This window comes from Falco punctatus (assembly GCF_963210335.1).
Source record: "Falco punctatus genome assembly, chromosome: 3".
NCBI lineage: Eukaryota > Metazoa > Chordata > Aves > Falconiformes > Falconidae > Falco > Falco punctatus.
This window is the reverse complement of record NC_137582.1, coordinates 15858937-15878698: the sequence shown is the minus strand read 5'-3', so window position 1 is coordinate 15878698 and position 19762 is coordinate 15858937. Positions and strand designations below refer to the sequence as shown.

Genomic DNA, 19762 nt, shown 5'->3' with positions numbered 1-19762 from the left:
TGATACAAACCAGATCTGATAAACTTCACACTCCAGCTTTTCCTCTGGCTAAAGGATGTTCTCATTGCTTTCCAGCAATTTCAAGTGACTTGTTCTTTTTGGAGCAGTTTTGATAGTGAACGGGTCTTAAATGAGAAACTTCCAAGAACCGACTCGGGGAGGGGGAAAAATAACCTCAGCAAGGTGGGTCAGAACTGAAATTCTAAGCAATAAAGTCACTGCATCCAGGAGAAGTTAGTACTGCTTAAGTCGCACCGAGAGCTGTCGTGGTGTTTGGCAATCCTGCCCACCGACAGAGGAAGGCCGCGAACGAGACAGAGGGCTGTGCAGAGCGGTTCTTTCCAACCCAAAGGGCCAGCTGTAGAAAACAAGACACACCGGGCTGGCTTTGCATAGAGGCTACTGAAGCCAGAGAGAAAGGAATCGAAACTCATGGACAAGATAAGTGTTTTGATGCTAACTTTAGTAAGTAAAGTATTCCAGATAAAGGCAATTGCATCCATATTTAACAGCTGTTAAGAGTTACACACATTTACTTGCATTATATAAGGGGTGCTTTATATTCAAGAGAAAACATTTCAAGTGTTTTAGTTCTACCTGTTTGGAATCCAGACTTTCTCCCTAAAAGATATTCCAGTTGACAAAAGGGCCTTGTTCAGATATCTGGGATCAACTGAATACATTTATTTAAAAGCAATTTTAAATATTAAAAAAGTAGAAATTAACACATACAGTACTCAAAAACTGTCACATTAAATACATGTGAATAGACAAGTGTACTGATGTTTTACCTTAACATTCAATGAGAAGTCAAGATTTTAACTAGTGGCATGATCAGATCCGATTTCTGTACACGTTGATGTACTATGTAATAAAAAAATAAATAGCAACTGTTGTTCAACAGTAAATAAGACATCATCTGCAAAGCATACTTCCCCCTCTGGGGGCACCTTCCCCTGCCCCTCCCCCCCAACCCTTTATCAGCTAGTTTTCCATAAAGATTTAGACTTTCCAAATACTATGTCATATACAAAATTGCAGACAGTGGCTCATTGAGTTCAAATATAATACTGTACTTAAACTCAATCAATATCATACACTTTCAGATTTCTTATGACCCACAATAAGCCAGAATAAACAGAACTATTGTTCCCGAGGGAACTAATTTAATTTTATAAAATGCATATGTATACTATTTTAAAGAGTGTAGAAAAGAATAGACATTTGACTCTACATAATTTTACATGCCTAGGGTTTTTTTTTATATGATTTGCTTTTATCAGTTTATTTCAAGATCACTTAAAAATACAATTGACCACAAAAGTGAATAGGTTTTGTTCTTTAATGCAACTTAAAACATTGTAGTAATGGATAAAATGGAACGCTAAATAAACGCTAAACCTGATATCCATTCCTTAAAAAACAGAATAAAGTCTGAAATACTGGAGCTGGTAATACTGAAGATTAGATGCCAGCAGGCTTTGAATAAACTTTTGTTATAAATGATAAAACCATTAAAAGTTGATAAATGTTTTGCATTTTTTCCATGTGGGGTTTAGACTGGTATTTGTTTCTATATTAACCACAAACAGAATTAAATATTCACTGACTACAGTCTTGTAAAACCGAATTAAAAATGAAAGCCCTCAGAAAGGCTGAGATGTGCTTTTGTGAAATGAAAAAAAAAATCTCTCCATGCAGCCAAGACAATCTGCTTTGAAACAGCAGTACTAGGTACTGAAGCCAAAATAACATTTAAAGCAAGTAATACAAAACTACATATGAAAGTCATGGAACCTGCTACAGACAAATCATGAGAAAAACACAACTGCATTATGTTTCAGAAGTTTAAAAATTATGTTGAAAGTCACATAGGAAATGAAAGTTTCCAGTAATACATTTAAGTGTTTTCTGGCAATGCAACTTTATACACCAACTTTCAAGAAACCTCAGGTCAAATGCAGCCTTCCAATGATTTTCTTAGAAATTAGTTTTATAACTGTATGTCTGTTATTTGGCGCTTTGAATTAAGACTACTACAGTTACAGTTTAGTGAACTCTACTTAAACCAGCCTGACACTTGTGATCAGAGTTCTGTCATTAACAGCCTGATCAAATGCATGAGAAATCATCTTAACTTCCACTTTTTGGAGCAATTAAAAATAATTTTAAATTTTTTCCTTATATCACCACTGAAGGAATTTTATTTTAGGTACCTAACTTTTAGCAAGGTTGAAGACAGAGGAAAAAAACCCCCACAAAATCATTTTTCCAAGAGCCAATTTAACTATAAACAAAGACTGTTGCAAGCTCACATTAATCTGAATAGTAATTAAGTTAAAATGTTCTTTTCCTCAAATGTAGCTATATCACTACAGTACTACTTTGTACAAAGGCAGGTTTCAAGTAAGCGTCTAAATGCATGCATAATGTCAACAGTTAACATTTTCTAGAAGTCCTTGGTTACTAAGGATTCAGTGAAAGAAACCAGCAAATTTCACATATATCTACTAAAGAACAATATGACTAATTTTCATTAAAATAAGTTTTCGAATGAAATAATTTTTTAACTTTTTATAGTGAGGTAATATCACAGGGGAACTGCAATCACAGTTTGGCATAGGTCCACATAATATAAACATGAAATGCTGTATGCACGCCATAAAACATTATTGTTATCTGTAAAGTCAGTGAATATTTGTCTTCATAATTACACTTAACTGAGCACTATATTAAATAAATACCGAAGTGGGTTTCATAGCTGTAAACTGCATACACTTATAAACTGCAGACTGATTTTTAAATTGTCCAAAACCATTCACCCATTCTAACTTTCTGCTAATTGTATATTGAGAATACCAAGTTATTAGGAACAGTCATTTCTGTACAGTTACATGGTTGACGGAGACCATCTATGTTTGGAAAGCTGGCAGTTCATACGTATTTTTAACAGCATAGACAGAGATGTAAGTGCTAGATGCCGAGGATGGCTTCAACAAACCCAATAAGGCGTGCCAGGTTCCAAGGCTACCATAATACTGGCAAAGGCAGAATAACACAGTATATTTACAATACATATAATTCAACCTCATGAGGTGAAACTTAAATGAATTCTTAATTTGTAACAGCAGCTATATATACAGTTGTGCACAGGATTACAGGGAGGCAGCAGCGTTCGCTTTTGCTAAAAAGCCCGTCTTGCATGAAGAATGTGCAATGCTCAAGTTTAGGATTTTTTGTTTGTTTTTACTAGTCTGACAGAATGTGCACAAAGGACACTGGAAAGACCCCTTTCCTCTCTGGCTGTCCTTCGATGTGGCCAATCTGCAACACAGGAGAAAAATGTACATATAGATTACACGTGTGTGTGTGTGTGTATGCACAGTTTGTAGGCTGCATTTACTTCCCTCAAAAGCAGCAGATCCGTGTGGATCCTACAGAGCCCTTGCAAGTTCTTGGACGGTTTAAAGCAGACCTTGGGTAACATTTGAATTTGTGTAAAGGAACAAAATAAAACTGCAAAAACATAAGTAAGACAAATTAAGCCAACTAAATCTAAAGAAAACAATTTTATTTGGAAACCTGCATATACCACTGAATTTCAAGATTCTCACCAAACAGAAGACTGATTTTCTTTTGCCTGACAAACTAACTTTCAGCAACAAGACGGGTATCTCTGAAAACCATTCATCTTAGTTAACTGAATAAACCCTAAACATCTCACTCACTCAAGGGAAATGCCTGCTACAGTTGTGAAGTTACTCAGGATAATCTCCACGTTTCACTTAAAGTGATAAAAGCCCTGCTATTGTCTCATTGAATTAGTATGACTCCTAATGATTTATGTGCATACCACTGTTTATAACAAGTCATAATATTGTCTGATTAGGTATCCTTCACGTACAGCTTCTCACATGTTTTGCGTAATAATAACAACTTCTAAAGAAGTGGCCAAGGAACCCCTAAAAAAATTAGAAATAATGGCACCTTCTGTATGAACTTTACATGTTTAAAACACATAATTATAAACAACTGTCAAACTGACAGCACTGGAGTAGCAGTCTTGTCTGACCACATAATGCTCTTCTCATCCTGCTACAGCGCTGATCACCACTTTCAGAATAATAGTGTGCCTCCTTCCTCTTCCACAAGCTAACAAAATGGGAAGGGGAAACATACAGGGCTGGCCATTTCCTCTTGCAGAGCCAAATTTTTGAAGCACATGAGTCAACAGCTCTTGTTTCCCTTCTCAGAAATACTCAGACTGGAACACTTCATGGAACTTTTGGGCATGTACCCAAGGATCTTAAAAAGCCACTTTACAAAACAGATTCAGCAACTAATGCAACTATGATCAGGGACTGGACGATACAGTTAATGCAGCAGCTTTTCACTGGGCATTGCTCTTTCAACACCATCTTTTCAGCTGAAAATCTTCCACACTTAAATGAGGAGTGAGAAGAAACCATGTAGCTAGAACCAAAACAGCAAAGGTTGCCCTGCGCTTGGATTAGGAAATCATAGGCAGCATTGTGATAAGAATTTGTTTTAATCAAAATGAAATCTGTCTCATTTTCCCCAGTAAAAATTCTTAGGAAGGGAAGTATGATGCAGCAGGGCTTTGGAGGCAAGAAGTAGTGTGTCAAAGGATGGCTGGAGCCTTCAAGCAGGGTTGGGAAAAACCTGGTGTTAGGACTCAAGAACTAAAGACAATACGCAGTCCAGAGTGGTGGTGGGGGAGTATGATACAAACCAATGGCATGGGAGGGAAGAAGGGAAAGACAGTGTTAACTACCTCTCATATAACGAGGAAAGCCATCAGCTTACAGCCCCAATTAGAAAGTTTTTCAGATTTCCAGCAACCCCTGTAGGTATAACTTCACATTTCTGGTGAACTAAAGATAATTACATCTCTCATTTTTCATGAAGGGTGTAAGCATGCTAAACAGAGTAAAAATCACCACTCACCACTTCTTCATTTAATGAAAGGTTAGTGTGCATTACAAAGAGTGACACGTGTAAATACATGTTGTTATGAGCCAGTAATAAAGCCAAACCTAGTCAGGAAGGTTCTGGCAGACTCTAAGGAAGAGCCAGACCCCACCTACCTACCAGAGAAAGGGGGTCTTCTCTAACACGGGTTTAAGAGCTGGATGTTAGCTCAGGCAAAACCCTCCCCAAAACAAAATCCCTCCCCAAAACAAACAAAATAAAAACCCACCACCCAGAAACCAAGTAACCACCACCACCCAGTTTGGAATAAGAGGCTTTCCTTTAAAAGGAAAAGATACATACCCACCACTCTTGGTCCTCTTCACCAGTTACAATAATTACTTCTCCTTCAACAAACGTGAGCTCATCATCATTATCTGCCTGACAGTCATAAATGGTCTTCACTCGCCTAACTTTGTTTTTCCCCTAAAAATAGAATGAAGTTTTAGATGAAGGACATGAGGAACAGTGAAAACAGATCTGATACTCATTTTGCCTTTTAGTTATGTTTTATTTTACAAGAAGGTGAAGACTATCAAATTGCTTTCCCTGCAGTCAGGGGCATAAAATCAAAAATCTCCTTCAAGGATATTAAGAAAAAAAAAATACCTACACAGATGTAGGTTTTCTTTTTCCCAAGATTCAGAACTCCCAAGGGACTTTAATGTGTAGCGCATGGCTTAGGTTACCTATGTTGTTTAAACTTCCTTTACCAGTGGAAGCAGCTTTACATTGTTCCAGTCCACAAACACCCTCTTTCTCCTTTAACACACGCTTCATTTAAAAAGCCACCATGAACAGAAAATGAAAGCCAGTCTCCTCTGAATGTTACAAGAGAGGTAAGGGGCGAGGAAAATGCTGCTTTGAAATCCCAGTATTCCTTACAGTTTTGGTTTTGGATCTAGTGTAAATCCTTTGATTTCAGATCTCCTTACAGGACTTGAAATTATTTTTTGTGTGATTTTTTTCATCCAAAATGTTAGCAATTTCTTACTAGAAGAATCTTAATTTCAGATGGCTATTTTCAGTACTATTTTGTGATGATAATTCACAATAGATATCCTCTACTGTTCTGAGTCCAAATATTTTCTAGGTCATACCTTGCTGCATACTGCTAATTCATATGAAAAAGCCTGAGCCATGGACTCCTCCCCAAACATATGTTTCTCACAGCAAGGAAAATGCTTTAAATTATTTCCAAAGAGGGTAAGGAAGCAATATTCACAGCAAAACACTCCTGCTGACTTTATATTCCTGTATTTTCATACACACACTTCTTCCAAAACTACAGGTCCTTCTTTGAACAGAAGCAGTCGGTAACAAGAATGCAAAAAAACAAGAAAAGCACAAGGAGATGAGAAGCAGAAGGGCCATGAAGGAAAAGTCAGCAGGCTGAGAGGAATTTGAGCCAAAAGTAACTTCACAGAGGAAATTTCCTAGGGAGCCTTCTCTTTGCTATTACCCTACCCACTTGAAACTCCTCCATGTTTTGGCAAAAAAAAATTCCCTGCAGATCAACGACTGAACAGGCACAGCAAAGAGCACTCATACTAAACGCATGGTACATAAAAATAACAATTACAGATGCATCTAAGGGACAAAGCAGTTAACAACTGAAGTCTAAAAATCCCCCATACTCAAGGCAAATGAACAGAAATACCTGAAGTGAAGTTCATATGAGATCAAAGGGGTTTTTTTGCCGCAAGGGTTTGCTGCAGCAAGAAGTTACTTCAAAGAATGCTTTCTCTTTTTAAACAAATTTATCTAATTTGAGCAAGAATCTCAGCTATCACTGGGGACTGGAATTCAATATGAATGGGTATTTGGGGACAGCCTCAGCTTTCAACTCCAGAGAACCTTTACAAACTAAGAGCACTTCCAGTCAATTCTCCAGTCATGAAGGGAAGCAACTACTTCTGCCAGATAAAAATTGTCTCATTCAATAAAGACTAAATAAAGTTAAATTCCTCTATACTTAGATAACTGTATGCAACTCAGCTGGTAAGAACACATGAAAAACTACAGCAATTGCTTCTGTTCCTTCAGATTCGTACCACTGATGACATTTTCATATTCTATTCCTTTCACTTCAGAGAGTGGTAAAAAGCCGAATTCAGGACTGAGGTGTATTTAATCTTGGGAAAGTTTAAAGAAGGATAGCTCTAAAGAGAGTATATATTTTCCAGAACATAATTTGGGGCACTGGTGTGTAAATAAATAGAAGCAATTCCAGAAATGTAATTTGTAACTATAAAACAAATACCCTCTGCCGCGCCGCCCCCAACTCCTTGTATCCAATATTACTACATATTAAGAAGAGACTTTTATGCTTAAGACTGACTAATAATCAGCTGCTGTGGTCATGAATAATCCCTCCATACTCTTATTTATGTTCAACACTTTTTTTGTTTAAAAAGTATTTTGTCTCCTTTATAGAAAACACTCACACACACACAAAAGAACACTCAAGCTCTCTGTGTGACTTTAGAAGCACTCAGAGCAAGTTTCATTTCTCTAAAAATACCCTTTTGAGTCCTTATACATTAACAGCATTAATAATTTTTAACCTAAGAATTCTGAGCAATTGATTTGCTAAAACTTCCAATTAAAAACATTGCGCTCATCTATTTAGTGGCTAAATAGCCACACCCAAGAGTGAAGCACCCACAAGTACCAGTGTCTGCTCTCAGGGGTTTTACTGTTGCACTGTGATGCAGCACTTCACCAGTTTCTGCCGAAAGGATGTAGCCAGAGGATGAAAATGGAGGCAAGATACATTTAAGAGGAATTCTTGCACATTACTACTTGAGCAAGAAAGACTGCAGTGAACAAGAAGAGATATAAGTGTGCATGCCATGACGTGTCTGTAGAAAACTGGAAAGTAATTATCACAGATATATATCATACCACTACAAAACAGTGGAACTATTTAATTTACTGCACATGTGAAAGTGGCTGAATTTGAAGGATACCGATTTTTCCCTCAGAATTTTTCTGTGTAAAGGAGGGTGAGAGCTTGAAGAAAACAAAACAAAACCCCAAGCAAACAACTAATCCACTATTTGTTTTCTTTCCTTCTTAATAAAATGAGAAATAGCTGAGATTAAGCAGGCATATGATGCTGGACATATTAAAAAGTACGTAAGTCAAGAAACTAGTTGCAGCCACCTTTTGACCAGATCCCTCCACTATTTTATGTAACCTCCAGAACACTCAGGAAGCCCAAGCAACAACCCTGCCGTTCTCAGTCCAGGTAGGAGTTTACAGGCAACTCCAGGACAGAGTAATGGCTCCAGAGAAAGTGTGTCCTCAGACAAACACAAAGGAGACTCTCTGCTTTCACTACAAGAATGGAAGTCTTATTTACTTCTAAATAAGTGCTCTGCATAGCCAACCTGACAAGCAAAACCATCTCCTTTTTGATGTATTCTTAATGGTGAAAATCTTAAGAGAGCTCTGGAGTTTCACAAAATTATTTCAATATGCATATGCATGAAGAATCCTCTGTTGGACAGAAACTGCACTGGTTAGCAAGATGAACAAGATGAATTGGGGTTTGAACAAGGAGACTTGGAATCGAGTTATAGTTCCAACTCTGCTACTACACACCATCCAGTAACATCAGTTTTGCCACTTCAGCAATATATATGTGAACCTTTGTTAACCACTTAAGTACACTGACATTAAATATGACAGGAGCATTTACTAGTCTGTCACAGTTGACTTCAATTTTTTTATCTCACAACAGGTGCTAACAACCCTTCTTAAAGATTACAGAAGTCAAATATATAAATATTCTAGTAATCTAAGGCATACAAAGCAGTGAGCAAAGACAACAGAGAAAACCACCAATTAATTCAGAATTACAACTGGCACAGATAAAAACGTCCGAGTTCCCTAATAAATCTAAACAGGCTGTCATGCTCCCAAGGCTATCGTTTTACGTTACTAGTATTTGTTCCAGTGTGCAAGAGGCCTTGTAAATGCCCACCATTTGCTGAAGCTGCTTAGGAGCACAAGGAGAGCCCCATCCTAGCCCGTAACGTTATGTTGCTTTGTGTACATAGCTCAAGGGTGGGTTGTTGGTTTTTTTTGGGGGGTTTTTTTTTGGTTGTTTGTTTGGGGGGGGGGTGTTGTGGTTTTTTTTTTTTTTTTTTTGCACAGATAGTTCTGCAGTACCTTCAAAACTGCCCATGGGTACTTTCAGCTAGCTGGCATAATACCTACCATATTTATTTTCCTGGGAAGTGGCACAGGGGTTTCTGGCAGGGTATGTGTTATGTCATTAGACTCTTCAGATGCTTGCCTTTGGACGGTGTCTCTAGCTTGTACATTTGGAGAAAGATCCAAGGAGTGAGATTTTTGATTTGCCTCTGAGGGCTGAGGCTTAGGTGATGCTTCTCCACCTTGAGTTTTACTCAGCAGCTCTCCTAGCTGAGGTTTTGGAGGAAGGTCCTTCATTTGCGGCTTTGGAGGTAAGTCTCCAAGTTGTGGTTTTGGTGGCAAGTCTCCTAGCTGAGGCTTTGGGGGTAGTTCTCCAGGCTTTGGAGGCAAATCTCCCACTTGAGGTTTCTGAGTTAATTCCAGAGGCAGAGGCTTTGGGGGCAAGTCTCCAGGTTGTGGTTTCTGTGGTATATCGATGGACAGTGAGGGCTTCTGAAAGATTTCCGTGTGCTGATGGGATTTATCTATTGAAAGATGATGACTGGTTTCTATTTTTCTTAGTGCCACTAAAACACAAAAGCATAAGAATAGTTTTTCACAATCTCATTTTAGTATTAAAGGACTTAGGCACATATCAAAACTGTAATTGTGTAAATGACCACACGTTCACTGAGCCCCAAGAACTGACAATATGTCCTCCTAGCCTATGAAAAGTGCTAAATAATACGACTTTATGTAACCCTCTTTCACTGAGGTCTCATTTCATTGCTCCTCCTGGAGGCCAAGAGTGCTTAATCTAACAGCTACTAGGTGTCAATTTATGGATCAACTAATTAAAATGAAATATAAAGATTAGCTACTTAAAATGAAGTGATTGCTTTTTGGACCTAAAATAAAAAATATAAGACGTATTTTGCAACCCACTCATGTAACTGCAATGAAAATTCTCTGACATGACAATTATTCATATATACAGTTGAACTCCATATAAAAAAACCCCCGAGTTTCAGGATTAGTATCTGTAAAGTCTCAAAGAGAGTGAGTGAGTATGTATGTTTATACAGTGTATAAAACCCTGTATTATAGACATTCAAACTAAACCTAATCCAACAGTATTATAAAAATTTACAATTTAGTAAAGATGAGAAGTTTTAAAATGTGTATTTCACAGATTTTTATGGAAGAAAATTGAAAATATCTTTTCAAGTGCTTTTTTCTCAGTGTCATGTATTGATTCTACTGCTAAGTTCTGGAAGAAAACTTGACAGAAATCTGCCTTAAAAACAAAACCATAAGAACGCAACAAAAACCCCACAAAACCCTAAACCAAACCACCCTATTTAAAACAGATGAAGGGGGTACAGGAGTGAAAAAAGTTACGGCCCATGATGAAAAGAACATAATTTGACTAGAAGGAATCATTTCCTATTGTATTCATCATTGTTTTAGTATCATACTCTACCAGCCAAAATTTTACTATGAAAGCGACCACAGTCGCCTTAAATATCACCTACTGCAGTAACATTTCCATGCTATATTTATTGGTTATTTATAACAAAAAAGAAAACTTTGCATAATTTCCATGAAAGAAATTGTATAGCTACTATCAGATGCCCCATTAAAAAAAAAAAAGTCTGTGTTGATACCTGTACATGGCTTTGTCTCCTAGACTTACCTAGTAGCAAATGTACAAGCACTGATCATCCACGTTGGTTTCAGGCTTAAGTAAATGATATGAAAAACCTGATCGTAGCCCTTATCAAAATGCTTTGATTGAGCCCATCTTAAATTTTCACCTATATAATTTTAAATCAAGGAAGTGTTGACTTCCTTTACAGTGGTACCTTACTGTGCCACTGGTGTCTCTTTCAAAGGATAATACCATGTCATAATAATCAATAAAGCTGGAATTTCACATTTGCATTTTCTGTTAAAATTATCTGCACTCTCAGTCATCTAGCTTCAGAGGTTTGGTCAGGCATCATTTCTTGATCTTCAGGCTCTATAGTGATCATCCACTCAGTTACAATGTATCTTTAATCGAGTCTGCATCAGACAGAGCTACAAGGTAGGGTCTACTTTCAACTTTATAGTCAACTTCTGCAAGAACTCAGAAAAATAAATAAAACCTGCTGTAGGAGTTTGAAGAGAGACTAACCCCACATTTCCAAAAAGAAATAGCCGTAAGGTGGTCACTGGGATGATGTTCTCAGCAAATCTGTCACTGATACATAAGCGAGCATGTAACAGTACTCTATTCTTGTCGAAGTAGTTATAAGGACAACAACCCCGATTGCCAAAACATGGCAATAGACACAACTTGCTTCAAGGGTATCAGGAACCTGGACTTAGGGGTATTAGGAAGAAAAAAAGAATTTACCAACAGGAGTGGTCAAAGATAGAAACGGAAGCCCAGAGCGATTATCCATGGAGATACTCAGCACGCGGCTGGACATGGCCTTGAGCAACTTGCTCTCACGTCACAAAGTTGGTCCTGCTCTGAGCGGTGGATTGGACCTGCTGATCTCTTCTGGGTTGGATCAGAGACCTGAGGCTTCTTCCAGCTTCAATTAGTTTTGGGGTTTTTGGTTTTATTTTGTTTTGTTTGTTTGTTTGCCTCCTTATGTTCCATAGATCTGACTGGGGTTTTTACTTTAATAAAACCCCTCCCGATCTTCCAAAATCCTTTCAGTTTTGCTAAACTTCCATGGTTTGTGGCCTTTTAGAAATAAAACTTTTACTGAGAAGATCCATATATTTAAAGCAAGTATCTACTTTCACACATATTTGAAAGATATCATTATGAGAATAAAGAGAACTCTTACCTTTTTGAGGTAGTTTGGGAAGAACTCTAGGGCCAAGTGCAGTCTTTGCAGTCCCAGTGCTAAATCAACAGATGTGAATTATTAGTGCTAACAACTGTTACAAAACACACTTTTTCTTTCTCACTTTTCCCCTCGACACATCCACAATTTCAAAAATAATAAAATACACATTTATTTTCCTTCTTTTGTATAATCATCTTGTCTGTGAGTCAATCCCAAAATTCAAAGCACTATTAGAGAATGAACTGCTTTTTTCAGAGAAAAAGACATAGATATCCCACACAGCTTTGATGCTACAAGGCAGATTTATTCTATGAACTATGGAATGTGCAAAAACGTACTCTGAAAGTAAGTGAAGCTGAAAGACCAGCTCAGTGGGTTATATCCTAAACTTTAAGGAAAATTCAAAGTAATTATACTGAAGCATCCAAAACATAGTCTGTCCTTTATATGTCTGGTTTGAAGTTTTCCAGGACTGAGCCTATGCCTTGTAGCCTACCGCATAAGCACGATAATTGTATGACATACAAACTGCAGCTGCATTAGGAGATAAAGTCCCTGCTACTCCAAGGAAATATCCATGATTCTGGGGAAATAACATGTTTTACTCTGTCAACCTGTGTTACAGCCGTGTTAGCTACTCATAGAATACAAACAGGACACTTGTAATTTAAGTACAGCATAAAAATCTGAGATAGTTGCATATTGCCAAAACTTTCTATCTATGCTTTCTGTCTTAGACAATTTTTTTTAGAATTACCACCAGGCTGGCTCAAATTTGCAAACGTGGCATGTGAGGACAAAACATTACAAGTTTCAACAAAGAACTATCAAACTTTTTCCACCAAAAACACACACAAGTTGCTTTTCTAGAAAAGGATCCGGGCAGAGAAGAAGAAAGCCAACTGATTTAAGGCATAAAAATCAAGCAATAAATAATCAAATATCAGTTATCACATCAAAATGATTACTCAAAAACCAAGGAAAAATAAAAATGAGTGAGGAAATGGCTAGAGTATGTTCAAGTGAGCAGAGTGAATTCCACATCAACAGCCTTGATCTGGTATTATTTGCCTCTGAAGCTAACATTTCAAAATTAGTATGACAAAAGACTTTTAATTTCCTACCTTTTTTATAAATAGTCAAAAAATATCATGACAGAAAAATGAAAGAACAGCCAAGCTCAATCCTAATTCAATAAATAATTACCTCAACCTTTATCTCATGCCATGAAGCAAGAATGCCACAGTTTAACCCTTGCCTTACAATCAGCAACTACAGGACCAGCTCTTTGTGCTGTAGAACATCACCACCCTTTCCCTGAATACCCAGTGCCACCTGGATGGATTCAGCAAACATGGCGAGTCAGCTGTGATACCAGCACCACTTCCACTGCCTGTCCTGATTACAGACTGAGGAGTGTCCAGAAACTGCCTACACACCTTCTACTGTGATTGGTGTGATGTTACACTTCCATCGCCAGCCATGGCCACATCACACACCCCGGTGGACATGCAAGGCCTCTGTTACGTCGCCTGAGGCACATGTTCATTAGAATTACCATACTTTGAACCTCGGGACCTTGGAATCACAACGCAGATGAAGGAGTAACACTCAGTGAAACACTCAGTGACATGGAGGTATGGCTATCCTTACTACTTCAGCTATTGAAAAAGTGACTTGTAATGTATTGACCTGATGAACTACGAGCTAACAGCAGTTTGTGATATGACTGTGTGTCAGCATGTAAGCTCGACAGACTGGAAAACAGTTAAGCTGGAAGACCGAGAAGAATTCTCTCCCTTACAGAGCTGTCTTTGATGCCAGCCCGTACTCAGAGTGACAGTTCTGCAGCTACAGGCACAAGACCTCACGCTGAAGCAGATAAAATGAAATGCCAGGAGACATGAAAATAAAACTTTTGTCCTGCTGGACTGTAGTCTGAGGCAACATTCCGCAGCTCAGAGAGCACTTCTGTAGGAGCGGTAGATAGATTCTGGTACAAGTTGTTCTGTCCATCCTACTCAAAGGATGAATTGTGTATGGACAGCTATGAACAAAGCGTAGGAGGCTCAATGAAGCCAAAGTATTTGTATGGTAGTAAGGCATGCATAAAACTAATGAAGAAACATAGCTAGAATTTTACTTCATATGAAAGGCAATTTTTCTCTAGTTTACAAATTAGTACTGTTTAGATACATTTGCATCTTTGCCTTCATATACAGAGATTTTACCTTGACTGCTGAGACATGCCCTCAAACTTGTTTGCAGCCTTAGTTGAAGGTGGGCCCAAATCATTACCTGAGGTGAAAAAAAGCACAATTAAAAAAAATAATATCATTAGGGTAGCTGAAATATAATCAGAAGAGGAGGCAACTCAAAGTGAAGTACACATTCTTCCAAGTAACCTCTATACACCATGTCTAAGGATTTTAAAGATCATTCATTATTAATTTGTAACCGAAAAAACAGCAGGGACCATAATAATCCAGCTTGACCTTTTGTATAACACATTTTAAAACAACCCACTGGTAGCTCACATCTGCTGGCAAACAAAGATTAAATGACATTGCTGAGTTACTGCTGTAGGGCATTTGTTTGGAATATAGTGTTTCAGTTTTCTCTGAATAGAAGGAGATACTGCAGGCCAGTATCAAATAAATTTATCACAGATGTTTACATTTTGCCTTATGTGACACATCTTTTTAGGTCCACCACGAATTTAATTTTATTCACAAAACATCACATTGCTAAGGATTGTTATTTTATCCTACATGAAGAACAGCCTTTGCTGATTTAATGACTAAGTCAGTATGTTACCATAACCTGAATGTTAACTGCTGGTGAAGATCCTGGGTATACTCAGTTCTGTCAAAAGGCAGCAAAATCCAAACCCAAGTGCTTCCGCTCCTTCAGCAAAAGGCTTCTCTTTCATCAGCCATCACCACTCCCAAGGTACAAGTACACTAACTACTTTGTGTTACTACCATTACCATTCCCCCGCTTCTGTCTTCTATTACAGCATGTCTAAACAATCTTAGAAACAATTTCCACAACCATTCGTAAATGTTGTCACTGAAATAGATGCGAAGTGACATTTAATGATCCAAGAACGCAAAATACTTCCCATGCAAAAGAATGACATATCTGCCTAGATACCATGCTTACTGCATTGAAGTCTAAATGAAACAGCAGAAAAGGCTTATGCTGAGCCTTGCTGAAAGTATGTTTATATTTAAAAGTGTGTGTGTGGGAAATATAAAGGTAAGAGAAACAGCAAACCCTTCACATGTAGATCCTGTGGATAAAGCAAGGAAAAACACATCATGGTTGCTATGGAAATCCAAAATAATCTAAACAGCTTTTCTAGAACATCTTTGAATAGTAACTTTATTTGCTTAGACATAAGCTAAGGGTTGCTTTGCTTGAAACTTCAATTAACGCACAGATTAGAAAACAAATGCTAAAATTCAACAGAACAAGAAATATAACAACACAGAAAAAAAAGATTCAGAAAGGCAAAACGGTGAACATCTGACAATATTCTTAAAAACACAAAGGCAAACAGAAGAAACTCCCTCTTTTAAAATCCAAATGGACTTTGAAGTAAGTTTTTGTACAGATCTCAGCTAGGGAAAAAGGGGAGAGGAGGCCCCTCTTCCACCCACTGAAGTTTTGACTGCACGGTACAGCAGAAAAGAGACAGAACAAGCAACGCTCTTCTCTGGCCCTGCTTTGGAAAGGTGTTCTACTGCTATAAGGTAGCACATCTTCAACTCCGCACCTGCACCTTTCCCATGTTTTCCTTTATCTATCTATGTTTTAAAAGAAAAGTTGGCACTAGCTTAGAATCTGCTCCTACCACGCTTTCCATTCTACTACTTTACATTGTATAGTATACTAGTATATGGTATTTTAGGTGCTGGTTAGGACTTCAAATATTTGGGCTTTTTTTAATTTTTAAAGTCCAAACTCTTAAAACTGTCTTTACTACCTCTGAAATAGTACAGGGCCGTTAAGTCTCCAGAACACAGGAAACTTTTTCCATATCCCAGACATCTGAAAAGCAGAGAACTGAAAAGACTGCCATTATTTGTATTCCTTGAGAAAAAGACTTTGCTTTTCATTGGACTCTGTACTTCTCATCGTATTAAATCATAGATTTAAATCACATATTCTACATGAGTACTGCATGATTTACCACATTGAATTCAATTTGCTGGAAACCCCACCCCAGTGCTTTTAAGCCGGCAATTTTTCTTCAGGCTAGTAATTTTGTGTTTATGTTAGAAGAGAGAAAGGACACTCCTAACATGTAAGTAGCGTATGGATGACCCCACTGTGTAAGCACTGGATTCCAGTTCACAAGTTTACAGATTTATGGAAATCCTGCCACCAAGACTAAAATTATAGAAAATCACATGGGGCTGAGATTTATAGGTACCGGGAGAAGCTGACTGCATAGAACAATGTTTATTGAAAAGAGGAAGAATTTGTGTAGTCTGGAAAATAGTTGCTAAAAAAGCTTCTGTCAGAAAGGTATCCTGTTTAAAAAAAAAAAAAAAAAAAAGAAAAAAGGAAAAAAAAAGAAAGAGAAAAGAAGTGCTGTTTCTGTAGAACTTCTGCAGGTAGAAGGATGCAAGCCTATCAGTTTTTGTATAGGTACAGACAACATCACAAAATCCAAGAACATATTAAGACAACACACCCGCAACTAGCTACAGGAGACGCCTGGGCCAGAGCCCGAGGAAACAAGCTCCTCCGGCCGTCAGGAGAACCACACAGGTGCATTGAGGTCTGTCTGTCCCAAATCAAGACCATCTAGAGTAATGAGCTGGCCAGAACAGTAGCAGGGTGAGGAGGCAGGTGCAGAGTAGATGCAGCAGATGAGGGGGCTGCGGCGAAGGCAGCCTGGGCAGCTAGGGTAGAGGGAGGGAGGCAGCAGAGGAGATTGAATTGGGCCCCAGGGGAGCAAGGAATATTTTCAATTTTCTCAAGTGAGACTCAGATACAGAAGCCTGGAAGCCAAAGCGACAGAAGATAGAACTATTGATTTATCTGAGCTGACGTTACATCAAGCTGCAATCATTGGAAAGCAAGCATCAGGTAAAAAGAAACCAGAGATCATGTATCATCCATCATAAAGGTTTTCCCCTGCCCTTTTGTTTTGCATTTCGAAACTCACCCCAAGGAATTGGGCCCTTATTCTGGGGTCCATGAGGTAGTGGGCTTGGTGGGTCAGAGAGGGTTCTTTTGTGTCCTGGGGGTGGGGGAGGTGGTCTCTTCTTGGAAAGAGTGGAGCTGCCACTAGAGGTTTGAGTGCTTAGAGGGAGGGTTGAAGGTGGGCCTGCAAAATAACAAACAACCTTCTTACAAATACATGTGCATAAACGTCAAAGCAGCACTGAAAAAATCACAGTCAGACCCACAGCAAAGTGCAGCAAAAGACTAAAATAAAAAGACAAGCCATGCCAAAACACTGTTTAGATTAAATGACACGTTCACCACATTTTTAACCATCTTAGCTGTGGGAATATAAGCAACTTTACAATAGAATGACATGTGTACTTATGTTTAAAAAAACCCCACATGTTTAATCACTCCAGGCTTTCTAATTTTAGGCATTGTTTAAAAAAAAAAAAAGCATGACATCTTAAAATTAAGTGATATTTAGCATGTGGGGTTAAAATTACTATTAATTTGTATCAGAATGAAATAGCTTTCTAGATGTTCAATTATGTGGGGATTTCCCCCTGCCCCTCCAGAGCATCCCCTATGAATTCTATTAATAAACTGGGGTGAGGTGGGGAATAGAAATCTACCTACAAATTTTCTCTGCATTTTGAAAAATCTGATTGTAAGCTTAGTACGTTTTCATATCATTACTTTCCCTTTTATTCCTGTGAATTAAATACATCAGAGTATGCATTCTAAGAACAAGCTGGGATTAGATATTTAACAGTAGTACTGCTTGTAAGAACTTAGGCAGTCACCCACCCCTACCCTTAAACACTTTATTTCCCCCTGCACCAACCACAAGTATCATTGAACTCAATGCATGTTTTACAGGATATGGGAACAGGTACAGATTAAAAGACAAAATAATCCTGAGCAAAGACAAGAGTTTTCCCTAATCAACTTCACCATTCACCATTAAAAAAGTCTTTAATAAGAAGCTCAAGGAAGCAGGCAGTGCAGGGCGCAAACATGCTGTGAGAGGGACAACTGCTCAAGTCAGCTGCCATTACGACCAAAGGAAATTACTTGTAACACTTCTCTGAATTAGTTCTACATTACCTTAGAACAGCTCTAAGGGTTTTGTTGCCAGGTCTTTTTTTGTTGTTGGTTTGCTTTTTCTTTTATAAATTTAACCAACAAATAACACTTCACTGCAGTCATGACCTCCAATAAGTTTTGCATGTAAGAGAGCTTTGCCAACACAGGCTCTGGATAAATCCAGAAAATAGATACAAAATTTTAAAAGCGAAGTTTATTTATACTTGAAATTTCAAGTCTATCATCACATATTTTGCGCACTATAGAACCAGCGTGCTAACCTATTTGGAACAGTATTTGAGATAAAATCTTCATGTTGTTAATTAGCATAACCCTAACCTGCACACAGAACTAGAGCTGCCTCTTTAAAAATATTTATTACCAGCCTCTATAGGTAGACTGAAAATTACCAAAGTCTGCGTTTCTTCCCAAATTGCCACGTATCATAAAAATATTTTAATCAGTGAAGAACAATCTTTGTTAAAATTCCTTGAGCGAAATAGTAAACACTGAAAAAAGTAAACTATGCCATAAGCATGTGCAAGTTTGCAAGATGTTTTCAGTGGGTTATCTCCCTCTTTCTTCTAAACCCCAAAGAAAAGATTAATAAAATTGTCCAAAATGATTTAATGATTCAATCTATTCTCTTCTAGATTCAAGCCTGGCAAGCCTTTTGCTGCACAGGAGAATCTCTCGACCACAAGCCCAGCAGGTATTTCGGCCCTGGCTTTCCATTAATTACTTACATTTGTAAATCAAATTACATATTTTGCAATTGTTCCTTTCAATTTACTTCCGAGTTCACAAAACCATTAACTGACAAGAAGTCAAATGTTAGTGCAAATTAATGGTTGTTCCCCAATTTGCATCCTTTCTCATTTTAATCTCTTCCTTGAGCTTAAGAAAACAAGCTAAATTAAACGATGCATTGAAATGTTTCTGTCACCAAAAATAAAACCCAAAAACCTTTCTCATGCTAAGTTTTGACTGACGATCCCCTAGACTTCCGCAAGTTATAAATTCTTTAGTTCACTTATAATACATATGGATCAAAGGTTGTTGTATAAACTGTATCTCAGAGTATATCTAGCAGCGGCAAGGGGGAAAGGAAAATCCAAGATCCAGTGTTAACAGTTACTTTTTAGAGCCTATCAAACACACACACTGTATGTCCGTATAGTATTTTTCTCTTGTCCAAACCTCTTGAAAAGGAGTTACACACTTGCAAAATGTCTGCAAGTGGGAACGGCCGTCGTGGCAGAGGCTCTGTCCTACCACCACCGTGTGTCCTGCTGTTTGTACTGCACTACAGCTTTACACAGCCCTAACACAGCCTCCAGCCCTGCTGCAAGTGACAAACAGTTCAGACTTGGCTAAGTGGAGGAAGTGTACTCAAATAGTTTTGCACAGTTGTCACAAAAATAAAACTTCAGACTTGAATTAAAATTTGTACTTCCTATTGCCAATAGAATGAAGAATCCTTCTCTACAGAAATAGCGTTTACT

General features: G+C 38.0%; 1 protein-coding gene across 5 annotated transcripts in view; it reads right to left on the bottom strand.

Moving 5' to 3' along the window:
- Positions 1 to 662: 662 nt before the first annotated feature.
- Positions 663 to 19762, bottom strand: part of ASAP1 (ArfGAP with SH3 domain, ankyrin repeat and PH domain 1) — a 161300-nt gene continuing 142200 nt past the window's right edge. For 4 of the 5 annotated variants that reach the window (XM_080379588.1, XM_080379585.1, XM_080379586.1 and 1 more), the window contains 6 exons: positions 17167 to 17328; positions 14216 to 14282; positions 11982 to 12040; positions 9220 to 9722; positions 5296 to 5418; positions 663 to 3324 (listed from right to left, as the gene is read on the bottom strand). In XM_080379588.1, the coding sequence (XP_080235714.1) occupies positions 3250 to 3324; positions 5296 to 5418; positions 9220 to 9722; positions 11982 to 12040; positions 14216 to 14282; positions 17167 to 17328 (989 nt within the window). In that variant the 3' untranslated portion in view covers positions 663 to 3249. The remainder of the gene's footprint in view (positions 3325 to 5295; positions 5419 to 9219; positions 9723 to 11981; positions 12041 to 14215; positions 14283 to 17166; positions 17329 to 19762) is intronic. The other variant, XM_080379589.1, reaches the window with a different exon arrangement.